Raw genomic sequence first — 16,401 nt, 5'->3', positions numbered from 1 at the left:
CCATGACAACCACGCAGACACTAGGGCAGAGGTGGGCAATCTCGGTCCTCGAGGGCCGGAGTCCTGCAGGTTTTGTAGGTTTCTCACTTCCAACACAAGCTGATTCCAATCAACAGGATCGTTATCAGGCTTATGCTCGGTAGTTTCATCGTACCTCCCTGCAGCCCATAAAGCGAGGGTCGTAAAGATTTTATTTTCCCAGGTGGAGGCAGCACTTCATCACGGCCCCTTTACCCCGCCGACCACGTCAACAACTTCACCGAAAATTCAAGGAGGTACTTGCTGTTAGCTAATGCTACATGCTAACACTGCAGCTCTTCTTACCATCAACAGTGTAGCGCTTCCTTCTAGTGGCATTTAAATGGTGGAGCTTCATCCAGCCTAGCTGTCAAGTCAAAGGCGGAGATCTTCGGTTTCTCCTGCTCAAAGAGTTTGATCAACAGGATGATCTAGAACTGTGGTTCGTGGGCTGCCTCTAGTGTTACAATAAAGAATTACTACGCAAGTAGCATTAGTTATATTTAGCTTTTTAGTACAATATATTTGTATTTAATCTTTAACAACAATAACAACACATAGTGACACTTCTAATCCTTTTGTCCTTAATTCAGACTTTATTTCATTCTTAACAGGTTTGAAAGTAAGATTTGATTTTTAGCATTTCATTTGATCATTTCCTGGTGGAAATTACTCAATTCTTCTGTAAGGTAAGAATTCTTCATGGTGAATAGCTAATTGAGTGTAACCTCCTCAAAACCTCACACAGATGAATGACAGTGAGCACAAGTTTTTTTCTTTCCTTTTTCCAGTGACACGGAACATAATTTAATGCATTATGATGCAAAATATTAATCTTACAGAATAGTCAAGACACTCACACAATCATCCGGTCTCACGATGAGGACAAAAGTCATTGAGGTTCACCTCTCCATCCCGTGTAATCACCTGACTCTTCATGCTTACGCATGTCCTTTTGGATGATTGTACGATTCCTTCTTTTTTCGGCAAAGGACGTTTTCTGTCCCCAATGTGCACAAAGCAAGGTCCAGAGAGGCGTACCGCAATCCCTGATCAAGTCAGTACCACAACTTGACTGAGTTGGAGGTATTTTCTTGAGCGGGAACGGAACTGGAAATGACCACCAGGTGACACCAGTGAGTCACACCGTCAGGTGTGCTTCCGCCTTTCAACCATAATACAGTGAGCCCCCGCATATTTAATGATTTGCCTATTTATCTGCCAAGTCCATGTCTACTATAAAAGTATTGTTCTGGTGCCATCTGGTGGCATCTTGGTGCCAAGCGTCATTATTGAACTGAGGGGAGGAGCTTCATTTAGTCAGACCAATAAGTGCGTTGCTTTCATCTTGTAGCACATATAGGAAATTACAAACCTTTGGTTGGGGGTGTCATTTACTTGCAGATTTTTTTGCAATTTGTGGGCCTAACCTCCACAAATAGTCAAATGACACCCTTTCAAATGTTTAAAATTCTATACATTAGTAGGTTAAACCTTAATGTGATTCCAAAACACTTTCTCAATTCTAACTCATCCTACAACACCACCTTTAAAAATAAATAGTTTACAAATTATTTAACTTAAAGCCAGAGGTCTGAGGACACTGTCATGTATAGTATGTCATCATTTAATTTTTTTTTTTTTTTACCAATGACAACGTTCCTTAAAAAAAAAAAAATGCACTCCCACTTCATCCCCAAAGAAGTTCCCATATTAATTGCCATTTCACAAGTTATGATTCCCAAAATACTTGAATGTCATTTTAAGCCCATGTTACAACATTACCCTTGAAAAATAATTGCCTTACACATTATATTTAGAAAAGATGCACCGGAAGTGAGCATATAAATGTACGTGGCTAAAATGCTCTATAACAGGGGTGGCACAATTCGATCCTTGAGAGCCACTATCCAGCCTGTTTTCCATGTCTCCCTCCTTCAGTGCAGCTAAATCTAATGATCAGCTCATCAGCAAGCTTTGCAGAAGCCTGATAACGATCGTCATCATGAATCAGGTGTGTCAGTGGAGAGAAACATGGAAAACAGGCTGGATCATGGCTCTCGAGGACCGAACTTGCCCCCCCCCCCCCTTCCTCTTCTATAATGATCATGATCTTTAGTATCAGGTGTGTTGGTAGGCGGAAACATCTAAAACCTGCAAGAATTGGTAAATCCTTCTCTATAACAACACAAAGTACTACTTAACTCCTCACTTATATATGAAGCTTGAGATCTTGTGGCATGTTATGATACAACAGAAAGGGTGCGAAAAATGGGACTAGGTTAATTTGTGAAGCAAGTCGTTAATAGGCAGGGGTTCTCTGTACTGTTATTTTTACATACAGTGGTGCCTTGAGATACAAGTTATATGTGAATTTGTTCTTAATGAAACACACTCATATGTCAAAGCATCTTTCCCCATAGAAATGAATGGAAATACCCTTAATCTGTTCTAAGCATTCTTAAAAAAAACAGCAGCAAATTTTTTTGGTAATGTGTGGGGTTGTTTTAATAGACAAAATGGCCCTATATAATATTGTAGTCTACAGAAACAAATAATAGATAACATGATTAAATAGAGTAAAAAATAAATAAAACATTTGCACATCATAATTAATTCACAGTGGCTCATTTTGGTGTGCGTGACTTAGTCACTGGTGAGCAGTATAATACAGACATGCCAAAACAAACAAAGAAGAGTTTCACTACTACTGTAAGATATGTAGTTGAAGTAATATCAGTCGTTTTTCACACATGATAAAGAATACATACCTTACATTGCCCGTGTCTGTTCTTGCACCGTCTGTGTACAAATATATATATATTAAAAGTGTTATAACGCCACCACATAGATGCTATTTATTAGCCTGTCAATGCGTTTTGCATTGTGTTTTATTACATACTTGTCTTAATCTGGAACTTGGAAAACTGCTCACATTTTTGTCTCAAGGCAATAATTTGCCAAACAACATACTTGCATTTTGAAAAGTTCCTAACTCTTTTACCGCCAAAAACGTTTAACGACATATACTAAAATCCAAATGAATGCTGCCAAAAACGTTAGTTGACGTTTACTTATGTTTTGTTTTGCTTATCTCAATGGGCATTGGAACTTGCTGCGGAGCGCTCCTTTTGTGAATGGGTGTAAAAATCACAAAACAGCCACTAACTATGGCCAGCAGATGGCAGCATTGTATCTCTTTTCAATATGCTCCCGGTAGTATGGTATTGTAGTATTACAATGAAACATGACGAATCTGATGAAACGTTTTCAAGGATGACATAATTGATCAAAGCCTTTTTCACATTAAATGTAATTCACAGAGCGTCACTAAACAAAAAATATTAGTGTCAAAGTCACTGTTGTGCAGAAAATTTATCTTTTCACAAAAAGCTCTTATGTTTTCAATTTTTGCTCAATGTTACTCAAATTAACTATTTTCAAATGGTGATTACTAAAGAACGGAGTAAGGTAGACACATACTTTTTTTCTAATGAAAGAATGGAACGCAATCTTTCATGTGGCACTCACCCTGTTTATGTAGTCACAGCACACAATATTCTGTTTGTCTTGAAAGATGAGTTAAAATGCTCAAAATCGTCTAGAACTGTTGGGGTTCTATTTTGGATAACGCGTGGCAGTATAAGACCTAAGATAGGTCATCCATATCAAAAGGCACCACTGTACATATGTTGAAACCGATTCACTTTCCATAGCTGACGGGTAGCAGCGACTGAATCTGTTAGCAACTTGGCCAACTCCCAAAAGCAATCGGGACCTTTTTATAGGCTGTGGTTCACTTGCTTACTCAAAGCTGGCCATGGTTGTGGTGCCAGGTGTGTTGTCCTTGGGTAAGACTGGTCTTACGTACTAGAACAGAGATGGCACTGGCAGGCAAAAAGTCCCCACAGCCACACTCAAACATCTCTTACAAAGTATTTCCAGAAACAAGGGAATCTGTTCAGGCTTCAAACTACATCCTTTCACTTCCTGGAGTTTAGGGATTCCCAAACTGGGAGGTACGCACCAGTGAAAATGCCAAGGCGGTCTGGTCTAATAAATTACACATTCACCAAATAGAATTGTAGAACATAAGTATTTCTTCAAAAATCAGCAACAATAATAAATGTCAATAAATAAATGACAACTACTGTCAGTCTTTTTCTACAGCATAACATCACATGATGTACCTTCAGACAGGCCTTTGTTTGTTTACATCCCGAAAAAGACTGATGCACAGGACATGTTTACCCATAAGTCGTCATTAAATTATGTAACGTTTGAATGGGTGGTTCCTTTAGGAGGGTGTGGGAGGTGGCGAGGGGAGGGTGCACCATCTGTGTGTTGAAGGGGGTCGTCACGTACACACCTTTGTGCAAAATATTGTCCCGTTGCGCCCGCTGACTGTACGTTGCTGTTGTGCGATGAAGATACCCTGAAGATGTTGCGAGATCACAGCTGAGCTGCCCTCATATGGTATTTACATTAATATTACATTCATAGAGCAACGCGTCTAAAGGCTGGATTTACACAGCAGGTCATTGTGTTTTCAAGTCATGAACATTTAATAACCCAACAATTATTAGTCAATGTGAGGCAGTGAGAACATAAAAGTGACAGCCGTATCCCCTCCTCGACCCCATTTTTCAAGGCCGATCTTTGGGCTTTTCTTATGTTGCGACAATGACGTGCTCTAAAGCAGCCACGCCATCCCGAGACCTAAATTCACATGTTAGCTGCAGTCGGATTAAAACAATAATAAATCTACTCTTCATGTTCCAATGCCTGCTTTACATGCACACACTTGCAGCAGAAACAAGGCGCTCTAAAGCAGCTACGCTCTCTTGAAGCCCTAGTCCACATAATGGCTGGCAAGTCAAACTTTAAAAAAGAAAAAGAACAAAATTCTACCGTTCTCGCTCCACTAACTGCTTGATGTGTACGCACTTGCGGCAGACAATGAGGCGCTCTAAAGCAGCCACGTCATCCCAAAGCCACATGCTGGCTGCCAAGTCAGACAAAACATAATAATAATAATTCTACTTAACTCGCTCCACTGCCTGCTTGGCATGCACACACTCGCGGCAGACAATGGGTCACTATAAAGCAAGCATATCATTATGAAGCCCTGAGTCTACATACTGGCTGCCAAGTCAGTTAAAAAAAAAGTATATATTCTATCCTTCTCACTCAACTGCCTGCTTGACATCCACACACTTGTGGCAGACAATGAGGCACTCTAAAGCAGATATGCCAGCAGACTATACGGATGAATTTTTATATAGTGGTGAGGGAGGGGGGGTACTCGAGCCATCCGGCACATTTTAGCCACGCCCAATAAAATCAGCAAACCTGAAATGGTGAAAAACAATGAAACACCTCCATAGATCTGAGTCTTTGCTCATGTTTTCAGCACTTATCTTCAAACATACAGTATATTATGTATTGAGAAACACATCTCCCGTTTCACTTTACAGGGTCTTTTAAATTTGCAAAAAATACTCAAAATAATTACACCAGGACTGACTAAGATTCCTTACTGGCTTGACATCCTTTGGGCAAACGTGTGGTTGCTGCAACGCCTTGAGTGCGATGCCTCTGTTTTGGGTGTTCACTAAATGTAAACGTCTCTGCAACCCTGAGGATTTCTCATTATCAGTTTTTTTTCTGCAGCCAAATTGTTCCACATGATGGATGCTGTGTAAATCCAGCCTGACTTGATTTTGTTCTTCTTCATTCACATTAATATGCACATTCTACATTACACGATGCAGCGAAAATGAAGGAAACAGCTTCAAGCTTAACGTCTCTTTTGCCAGTGGTTCTGAAACTAGGGTTCACAAGAGAGTCCAAAAAATAATTTCCAGTAGATTATTATGTTGTATCAATAAAATATGCCAGACAAACAAACATAATACAGTAAACCAATTATTTCTCATTATTTTAGCTTTGGGCCAAGGTCTTATCTGATTGTGAAATATCTTCACAGGAGCATTAATTTAAAAAAAAACAAAAAAACTATAATAATAATAATAATAATAAAAAAAAGTTGTTTTGTTTTTCAAACCAAAGGCTTAACAGGATTAAAGTCCTCTTCTTTTCAAGAACAGAAGACATGTTTTCCCCCCAAGAACAGTCTTATTTTTTTATTTTTAGAATGAAGTTATGTTTACAGAATAAAAGGTGAAATATGATTGTGTCTTTGTTCTTGGAAAAAATATGACTTTATTCTCATACTATCACAACTTCCTTTCTCATTAAAAAAAATCAATCCGAAAATAGGCTTTTGAAAAAATTATTATATTAAATATATCTAACGTCATGTGGTAGTTATGTTTAGTTGGTGAGAGGATTACGAAGGGATTCTTGGGAAAAATGTCTCTCCCCCCAAAAAATGGAGAACCCGTCTGTGCCTTACGCACTACGAGTATCACCAGCTCACTGTCATAATGTTATGAAATTATTGCAAGTTTATAGACCTTTTCATTATGTGCCAGACAAACCCCAAAAGCTTTAGATATTTCCGATGCCCTTCAAAAATATCCAAATGAATCCAGTGGAAACTGTGAGGAGGATAAATCAAACCATGTCCAAAACTGTAGTTTGGAAAAGATAGCAAGACTGCTGATGACGGAGAAGCCAGTGATCATGTCTAAATGGACAGACTGGGACTCAAACCATCGGGTTTGTGGACTGCAATTTTTCACAGGTATGCATAAAATGTTTGATTGGGTCGTCTTGCGTAATGTAGCAAAACATCACGGCTAGCTTGCTAGCTAACGTCAGCGCTACAGAGTGATGCATTATGTTTGTGCCAGTAATCCGAGCAGATTAGCCAGTCCTTCAATGATCATGTTAATGTCTACTTTTGTGTCAACTTCCACCATTGAGTCTTGTGTGTCTGACATCTCACACATTTAAGATACAGTGAGGGAAAAATACGGCTAAAATCCTCATTCAAGCCATTTACCCTGTTTCCTCAGTCGTTCTGACTTTGTCAAAAGTGGTGCTGTCATAGATCGCTGGAGCTTTTGCCACTCAGAAGTACCTCTAACGTCATGGTGAAAAGGTTCATATCAGCGCATTCCTCCTGAGTAAAGATCAATCCTTTTGCTACGGTTTGGAAGGACCGCCTCGATCACCTCCCAAAAACACCTAAAAGGAGACGGCACCCCTCATCGAACCACATTCAGAACCAGGGTTCTTGTGCTTTAAAGGTTAATTCCCAAAGGGCTCCATTCCTTGTGCTAAATGGCGTTCTGCTCCAATAACGGCGGGTGTTCTTTCAGCTGCAGGGGTTCGCTGCTCTGGTTCTGAGGCTGCAGGCCGTCGGGCATCCTGTCGCCCTCCTGCGGGGGCGACACCCGAGCCGGCTCGGGGTTGACGCTGTGCCACTTCCTGTCACTGGGCTGGAGCTCCAGAGCCGGGGTGTCCTTGCAGCAGAAATACTGCTGCCAGATCTTGCGGAAGGCCGTGCGGAACTTCTTGATGCGGAAGGCGTAGACGATGGGGTTGACGGCCGAGTTGCCGTGGGTGAGCAGGATGGCGATGTAGAGGAGGACGATGGGTTTCTGGCAATCGGGGCAGAAGAGCGTCACGCAGTTGATGATGTGAAGGGGCAGCCAGCTGACGGCAAAGAGAAAGAGGACCAGTGCCAAAGATTTGGCCAAATTGAGCTCCTTGTCGTAGTACTTGTTGGGGTCGCTGTGGCTGCCGGTCAGCTTCTTGCTGTTGAGTTGCTTGTGGATCATGTAGAAGATCTCGGCGTAGATCAGCAGCATGAGCACAAGGGGTGGCAGCACCCAGCCGAAAAAGTTGAAGTAGACCATGTAGTCCATACTGATGACGTTCTCGAACTGGCAGGTGACCACCAGGTCGGAGCCGATGGAGCCGTTCTGCTGCAGGCGGCCTAGGTTGTTCCAGCCCAGCATGGGAGTGAGGCCCACCACGAAAGCCACCGTCCAACACACCACCACGGCCACGCCGGCTCGCCGGGGCGTCACCACCTGCTTGTACCTGAAGGGGCCGACAGAGAGGCAGCGTCAGCTTTGTGCCTATTGACCTTTTGCACGTGACGTCACAGCTCTCATGGGAACGCCCCCTCAGGGACACTGGACGGCAAAAGAACCACTTGCCTGTATTGTAACCATTGAATCTGGTACAGCGTAAAGTCCTTTATCTAATCGATTATCTTATAAAATGGTCATATCTTGCTTTGCGGTCGGTTGTACAGACAGACAAAGGAGTAAACCAAATGTTGCTTTTTATCACATACCTACTAATGAAGACAAAAAAGACGTCGATTGATAGCAGCAATCAACAAAAAGGACTGGCAGCCCACAAAGTATTCACAGATTTGCAGCGATCATTTTTTACGAGGTTAGTAGATAAATGTTGTAATTAGTAGAGAAATGTTCATCCATTTTACTAGTAAACGTACACTCTAACAAAGATTGTAACGGAGGTGTTGAATTACGTGTTTTAAATCACATTGACACGAGCCAGATAGTTAGCGTCCACTCCAACTGCACAAACACACAGCTTAGTTTTAAAACGCACCTTCTTCAAAACTATTAAGTGCATTTGACTGTTTAATAATGGGGGATTTTGTCTTTGTGCTTGGAGTTTTTCACTCTGGAGCCGGAGTCATATTCATGAAATTAGCGCATAGCTTGCCACTACGATAGTCATTTGTTCCATGCTAGTAAACATAGTAACATAACATCATCACAGCGTTTCAATATAGAACGAAATAAGTCAGTTAGCACGTAAAACAAGTTTTACCTTTGCATTACGAGGTATATTGTCCCCCGGTGTGAGTGTAGCATCTCGTCCCAGAGACTCAGTTAGCGACAAGCTTTTAAATCAGCCCCGATGTAAGGAGAAGAGACGGCATTGACTACGTAATGATATAGGTCGTGCGCTGTGAATTCCGTTAAAGTCGGCGATTTGATAAACTTGGTAAAAACAGCAGGCAACAGAAGGTAAGGGTTTTTTTTTTCAAACTAGCGATCTCCAACTAAAGTAAATATCGCGCTCTATGAGTCCCGACTAAATGTGCAACTTCGACTGACAGGCGACCTTCGGTTGAAGTAATAGATTCCATGGCTCGATGGGCAATAATAACTTTTAATTTGTAAAATAACAGTTGCTAAGTCACTAAGTCGCTCCGGGTCTTCGTCCACTTCCATTCAACAATCATTTCCTTCCGCCGTCTGTCATAGGGCAGTCACGTGATCACGTGACGTCGGTGCAAATAGTCAATATGGAGTACGGGAAAGTGTGGGTGTTGAGCTCTGTCACCTGTTCAATTAAAGCATTGACCGTACCAAACCGTACAAAACATTAAATATAATTACTTAGCTGAAATATGCTAGCCAATAGAATAAAAATGACCAACAGGGTCACTTTTATCTCAGATGCAAAAAAAAAACACACAAAAAACATGAGGAACGGAAACGAGAAAAAAAATACAGCCCCAGACAAAGCTCATGTAAGAGGAGCATGAGAGTATGGATTTTGGGAGGGAACCTCAGCAAACAGGCACACATAAATACACAACCCACAGCATCTCAAATACTCGTGCACATGTGAAAGTGGGATGGGGGGAGTATCAGGCGGGGAACGAGGACCCAAATGCACTGAGCAGGTTAGGGTAAGGGTTAGGGTTAGGTACCTGGTCCGCAGCCATAAGGCGCCAACAACACTCAGGCAGCTGTGCTTCAAAGGTAGTGTATTAGGCTGTGTGAAGTGTGTCTGTGTTGTGCATAAATCTCTGTCCTCTGTCCCAACTCTAATCCAAAACTTAACCAACACGACGGCTTAAAACAATAAAATGTTCTGCCTGTAAGCTTTAAGGGACAAAAAAAAAAAGATCTTCATTTCATTCATTATATATTTTTTAAATGATCGGTTATCTAAATTTTATTCTGCCAAATATCATTTAAAAAAAAATCAATATTTTCAACAAACCCATACTGTATATGTTGGGCCCTAATATGAGGTAAATATCTACATTCAAGGTGCATAGAACAACAAATATGATGTCAATGATCTCAAACGTGAGAGTTGCATACAAAATTAAATACTTTATACATAAAAACACGAGTGAGGTATAAAACAATAAATATGATGTACAGTAAACATGCCATATTAGAGGTTAAATATAATATCAATATGCCACATTAAATGTATATAGGCATTAAACGTGATGTAAATATTAGACATGCATGCACAGTAAATAATATTTAATAATATTTGAATATGTAAACATTAAATACAATGTCATCATGCTCAATTAAATGTGTCATTTGTGAAATAAGTCAAATAAAGTGTAGTAATGGAGGTGGATGTTTCCTTATATAAATGAATGGGGGAAAGAGTCAGTCCAGGCCAATTACATGTCAATATACAATATACAATTACAAGTCTATATGGTTTAATTTTTGCAATATCTCATTATCTTGTATTATCAATAACTTCTTGGCATATACAGTATATTTGCATTGTGCAAATGTTGGGCCACCTATAATAAGACCTCAGGAGCTTCATTGTTCTGCCACATTTTCATGATGAGCGCTCTAGATCAGGTCACCAAAGGCACTTACACGTATAGTGATATTGACCCAGATATTATTTCATGTGTTCCAAGAATGCAAGCACAGTCATGTGGGATATGTATCACTGAAAAAGGCAGTCAGAAAAAAATAGGATAAAGGCATTAAGTGGGAAGCATGCACTTTGGACCTGTGGTGTAAATTCATCCTTCCGACATTTACGCACATTTCGCCTGAAGCGAAAGGAAATGTTGCAATTAGGCTCAGCTTTCATGCGTTGGATTAGTATTGATCATGGTTCTACGTGTTGGGACGGCCACATCTTGAAATGGAGCAAAAGGCAGTTTATTCACACACTTAACATTGTATTTCATAATGGCTTAATAATTCTAATATAACCACAAATAATAAAATCAAATAGAATGAATTATTTTATTATGAATAGTAAAAATATGGAGGTATTCCAGTATTTGAATTGCCTCATCCTGCATGAGCTGGCCATTCCTCAATTCAAATTTTAAATCATCTGCGTACGTTTTATAGTTTATAAAATGTAACAGTAGCTAGCTGTAGTTAAACTGATTCTTAAAAAATGATTTAACATACCAATTACCTCTTGTGCAACCCCTAAAATGGCTTTTTTACTTGACCTCTTTTAATGACCAACTTTACAAATCCAATAAGTTTTAAATCAACTTTTTGGGGTATAATTTCTTGCTAGTCTTGTTTTTTTTTTTTTATTATTATTATTATTATTTTTGTGTGTGTGTGTGCAGACTTGAAATTACTTTAATAACAGTAATTACTCTGATACTCTGAAGGTGTATCTCAGCATAAACACAACCCTGTTACTACAGTCAAATTATTTTAGTCATAGAGGAAGAGGAAAAAAGAGCTACATGACTCAGCAGAAATGACATCGCCAAGCTAATTGTTCTGATCAATGAGACCTAAGGTAAATCCAATCTAGTTTTCAGCTGAAATTAATCATGTCACTCAAACAAATGTAATCTCCACTCATATGATCAGAAAAAGACAGTCAGTCAGCTTTATGAGCTAACATAGCTACACTAAAAAAATAAAGGTTCTTCATAGTCGTGCATTAAAGTGAAATCTTCTCAGTCTATTTGTAGTTTTTTGTTTTAAAGCATAAAAGCAAAATGACTGCAAAAATATATACAGCACAAAGACACACAGTTGAATTATTTTGAATTATCTTGACCACTCGTCATTAAATTGGTGTTGTTTTTTTGCGCTTTTTTTTTTAAAGTTGATCAGGGGCAAGCAAAACAAGTTTTACTTCGTTCTGTCCTCTTTCATTCTTTTGCTTTACTCTGAATTTGAATATTGCTTTATATTGTCTTTTTTCTTTTAAAATTGAATAAAAATTTGTTTAAAAAAACATAAATAAATATACATATATATATATATATATATATAGCACAAGGACACACAGTTGAATTATTTTGAATTATCTTGTAACACTGAAAGCGTCTTGACCGCTCGTTGTCATTAAATTTGTGTTGTTGTGCATTATAAATTTGTGTTGTGCATTTTTTTGTTTTCTGTTTTTTTTTAGTTGATCAGGGGCAGACAAAACAATTTTAACTTCTTTCTGTCCTCTTTCATTCTTTTGCTTTACTTTGAATTTGAATATTGCTTTTTATTGTCTTTTTTCTTTTAAAAATGAATCTAAATAAATTGATTGATTAATTGATTTGGAACTAATGCACCATAAACGTGTGTGTAATACACATGCGGCTAATACTGTACTCCATCTCTTCCACACATTTTACTCTATTTAGAGTAAATTTGAATCTATTTTGAGTGGGACTAAATAGACTCAGTTTTAGAGTAGGCTAATATTTACACTTGGAAGAGAGTAAAATAAAGAATTGAGAAAAAAATAAAATATATGTCACTCAAGGGTTGATGAACGAACTCACGGCCAGCTTGGGAGACTGCCACACTACCACCAGAGCACTACCACCATGCCCGTCCTCCTGTTAGCTTATCTCCAAATTGGAGTTAGGAAGATTTCACCTGACACGAGCAATATATTAACACACAGCAGGAGCTGCATGGCTCAGGAAGTAGATCGGCGGTGTCCCAAGCTGAAGGTCGTGAGTTTGTTCCTCAACCCTTGAGTGACTTTAATTTAATTTTATTTTTTTTAATCTTTATTTTACTCTCTTCCAAGTGTAAATGTTACTCTAAAACTGAGTCTATTTGGTGCCACTCACACAGATTCAAATTGACTCTACAGAATTTGCTGTGCACTAACAACCCAGGCTAAAGTTAGCTCCGCCCTGATATCTTAGCATCTCACTCAAGATGTATCACGTAATCGAAACGTCCTTGACACAATTACTACTTTCCCATCAGCCATGGGGTCTTGCACCATCTTGTTGCAATTTAGGGGTTTACAGATAGGGCACAAAAAAAATCACTAGGTTAATTTATCCACTGTCATGAATTAAGAGACATGAGTTAAATTACGTTATTAACTCAAAACACTCACATCTTATCCTCATCATCAAAAAATCTGTAATGTGTTTATGAATAGCACTATTGTACTTCATAAAACATAAAGTAATATAACAATTTTAAATAAAATGTAAACATTTAAACAGTTTGCGCTTCATGAGTTAATGCTTCAATTCAATTCAGTGTGCTGCTCCTTCTGGTGTACTGTACAAAACAGACACAAACAAAGAAGAGTCACCACTATTCTCATCTCAGTGACTCATAAGGGGCAAAAATATTGGTATAGAATATAAGCAAGTGAGTATTGTGATACTGCATAGTGTATCTACACGTGTTGTCTATAGGGTGACCAGATTTTCCAATTTAAAAAAACAGGACGCTACAATAAATGTCACCAAATTAAATATCTAGTCAATCTTCGTCAATGTGGGGTGGGAGTAGTTTGCGCAAGCGATAGACGGCTGATATAGGCCGGGTGGCGCAATTGCTAATGCTAAAAGCTATCTTAGTTGACAGTTTAACAGCACTACACAGTCACTAACCATTATTCTTTTTATTCTATTCTTTTTGTGCAAAAAAGTGCCCGCCAGTTATTGGAAGCTGGCTGTGCCGTTCACCTCATATCAGTCACACATTGTAACATTGGAACTATACCTCTAGAAAATTCAGCTTGTGTTGTCTGACTGGTGAGTGGCGACCGCGGTGAGTAGTAAGACTACATTTCCCATGATTCTTAGATACAAAAGCAGGAAGTATAGTTATAGTTCCAGTAAGTGCCTAGTTTCTGCTACCGACTATATGCAGATGTAAAATAGCATGCAATTGGGAATTTGGATGTACTGTAGGAAGAAATTTAATAGTTAAATGAATAAATTACCTTTTATTAGCTTTATCGTATTAATCGCTATGACAACTGTGGCAAAAACAAAAAACGGGACGGACCTGTGTAATAAATCATTGGTGAAATGGATGTGGGACCTAAGCCCAAAACAGGACTGCCCCAGCCAAAACGGGACGTCTGTTTGTCTAAAAGCCTATCAATGTTAATTTTGTTAGCCAGTAAATGGCATTCTCCATTATGTGTTAGCATTAGCAGGGACATTAAGACAAAGTTGTTTGAGCTTGTTGAGCCGAAAAACAATCCACTTTTTACCCCCCCCCCCCCCCCCCCTTGAAAACAACAAGGATTCGAATTTGAGAACGACCCAACCTTGAGCACAAAAGTTTGCCCCGCGCGTGCATTATTTTTGCTTCGTCATGATAACCCACAAGTTTGCTAAACGTGTCGCCCATTAAGCCCCAGGCGGGACAACAGTGATCATGTGATGCTACCTGGTGGGAATCTTGACTCTCAAGTATCGGTCAATGGCGATGGCGAGCAGCGCCAGGATGGAACTTTGTGTGAGAACCAGAACCGTGCAGGCGACCAGCAGGCAGCTGTAGAAGTGCGTCTGCAGCCCGATGCTGATGGTGATGGCCAGCGGGATGACCAGCGCCCCCACTGCGATGTCGGCCAACGCCAGCGACACGATAAAACAAAAGGTGGTGTCCCGGAGGGATTTGTTGATCCTCACCGCCCACACCACCATCACGTTGCCCACCACGGACGCCACCGCGATCGCCACCTCCATGCCGATGTAGAGGGACCGGGAGGACAGCAGTGCTCCGGGCATCCTTGAAGAGGATCACGTCCGGGGGAGGAAACAAGCCAAGAAAGAAAGAAAGGAAGGAAGAAAAAATCCTCTTGAGTTTGACACGCGCGTATTTTTGCTCAGTGCATCCGGGGGCAGGTGCGGAGGTTCGTGCGTCCGCGGCGCCGATGCGCGCTGCTTCCACTCGGCTGCATCTCCTGCAGGAGGAGGAAAAAGAAGATGAGGAGCATCCTTTTCTCCGTGCGTGCATGCGCGCGGGGCAAGAGGAGGAGGAGGTGTTGGGTGGGGGCTGGGGGGACTGCGCGACCGAACAAAAGAGGAGCAAATACACTATAATTCGTGCGTCAACACGCATGGCGCCCCCACCTTCTTTTCCTTGGATCTCATCGGCTTTTGTGCAATTGCTTCCAAATAGGATCCTTTTTATGGGCACATGCACTAAAACAAAAGCTATACGAATGTACTGATTTAAATATGCAGGTAGGCTATACATGGTTCAAATTCAAATCCAAAATTCAAAGGTGGTATGTGTCAGTTTCTTTTTTTTTCTCATACACACTTGACCCTTGCACTGTTCACTTTCTATTCACGCACATGATCAATTTTGACCTGAGCCAAAAATGTGTACATAATAATTGTCTACATCAAATTATGGTAGTGCAGACCTTGGGGGGGGGGGGGGGGGGGGTGTCTTATGCCTCTAATTTAAGAAACAAAATATCACCACGCCGAGAAACAACAACCAATTGGAGACAGAAGACGTGATTTAAAAGGTACTACTAACTCTACTATCTTACTTACTAAAACCCTGTTACCAATATCCATATCCATTTTAATTTTTGCAAAGGGTGTCTATGGGCTTTATTTCCTTGAGTGCAAGTGAGGTGCAGTCAAAATCTGTGCAGGGGCAGGCTAGACTGGGTTTTAGTATTTTTGCAGACTTAAATTAAAAACATGCATTTTGCGCTGTTGTGGGGTGAACACCAATTACTTACCAATCAATTGAACGGCTCCTCTCATTCACTTGGTGGAAGCAGAAAATGATTTGCTGGAGTCTATACAAGAACAGCCGATTTAGTAGGCTTTTGCAAAGGACAAAGTATTGTAACAATCAAATGTTCTGTAATTCAAGTCTTTATTGTAAGCGTTATGGAAAGTAAAAACATGTAATATATTTTTTTAATTAATATGACGATTAGTTGGCCATCTATATTTTATTCTGCATACATCGGAATCCACTTTGGCCTTTGGGGGTGATATTAACGACATTTGAATTCATTTAAATGGGTAATATTAATTTGTAATACAAGTACACAGAGTTGGAGCTTTGTCATGGAATGAATTAAATTCGTAATTCAAGGTAGAGTTGTAGTAACATACCACATGACATAACGACGGCTTTGTCTTGAACGAAGAGGAGAAATTCAACGATCATGTCCACGTTAGATTTGCCGGTGTGGTTGGAGCCAAGCGGCATCCTTCCTGGGACGACGGGAACGTCGTCAACAGAAGTGTGCAGAGATTTGGACCTTGTACTCTTGCAAATGGTGTAGATAAGAGTTGAGGACTATAACTAGCTCAGATAAAGGCACACCTGTACAAACCTAATGATACCCAACACATAAGCTTTATCAAGAGTGCAATGAATTGCCTTTAGGCATGCTGATAAATGCAATACTGGTGAATGT

The 16,401-nt window shown here is 40.1% G+C and overlaps 1 protein-coding gene across 2 annotated transcripts; it reads right to left on the bottom strand.

Moving 5' to 3' along the window:
* Positions 1-1,631: 1,631 nt before the first annotated feature.
* adora1b (adenosine A1 receptor b) lies at positions 1,632-15,857 on the bottom strand. Of its 2 annotated transcripts, XM_077542916.1 has the most exons (3): positions 15,709-15,857; positions 14,394-14,910; positions 1,632-8,034 (listed from the first exon to the last, which is right to left on the bottom strand). In XM_077542916.1, the coding sequence occupies exons 2-3, from the start codon at positions 14,732-14,734 to the stop codon at positions 7,266-7,268; spliced, it is 1,110 nt and encodes a 369-aa protein (XP_077399042.1). In that variant the 5' UTR covers positions 14,735-14,910; positions 15,709-15,857; the 3' UTR covers positions 1,632-7,265. The 2 variants fall into 2 exon arrangements, with proteins under 2 accessions (XP_077399042.1, XP_077399032.1); XM_077542906.1 differs by lacking the exon at positions 15,709-15,857 and having other exon boundaries at positions 14,394-15,061.
* Positions 15,858-16,401: the final 544 nt, after the last annotated feature.

Source organism: Vanacampus margaritifer, chromosome 1, assembly GCF_051991255.1.
Source record: "Vanacampus margaritifer isolate UIUO_Vmar chromosome 1, RoL_Vmar_1.0, whole genome shotgun sequence".
Taxonomy (NCBI): domain Eukaryota; kingdom Metazoa; phylum Chordata; class Actinopteri; order Syngnathiformes; family Syngnathidae; genus Vanacampus; species Vanacampus margaritifer.
Note: the sequence above shows the minus strand (reverse complement) of the source record. Positions and strands in the feature narration are given on the sequence as shown.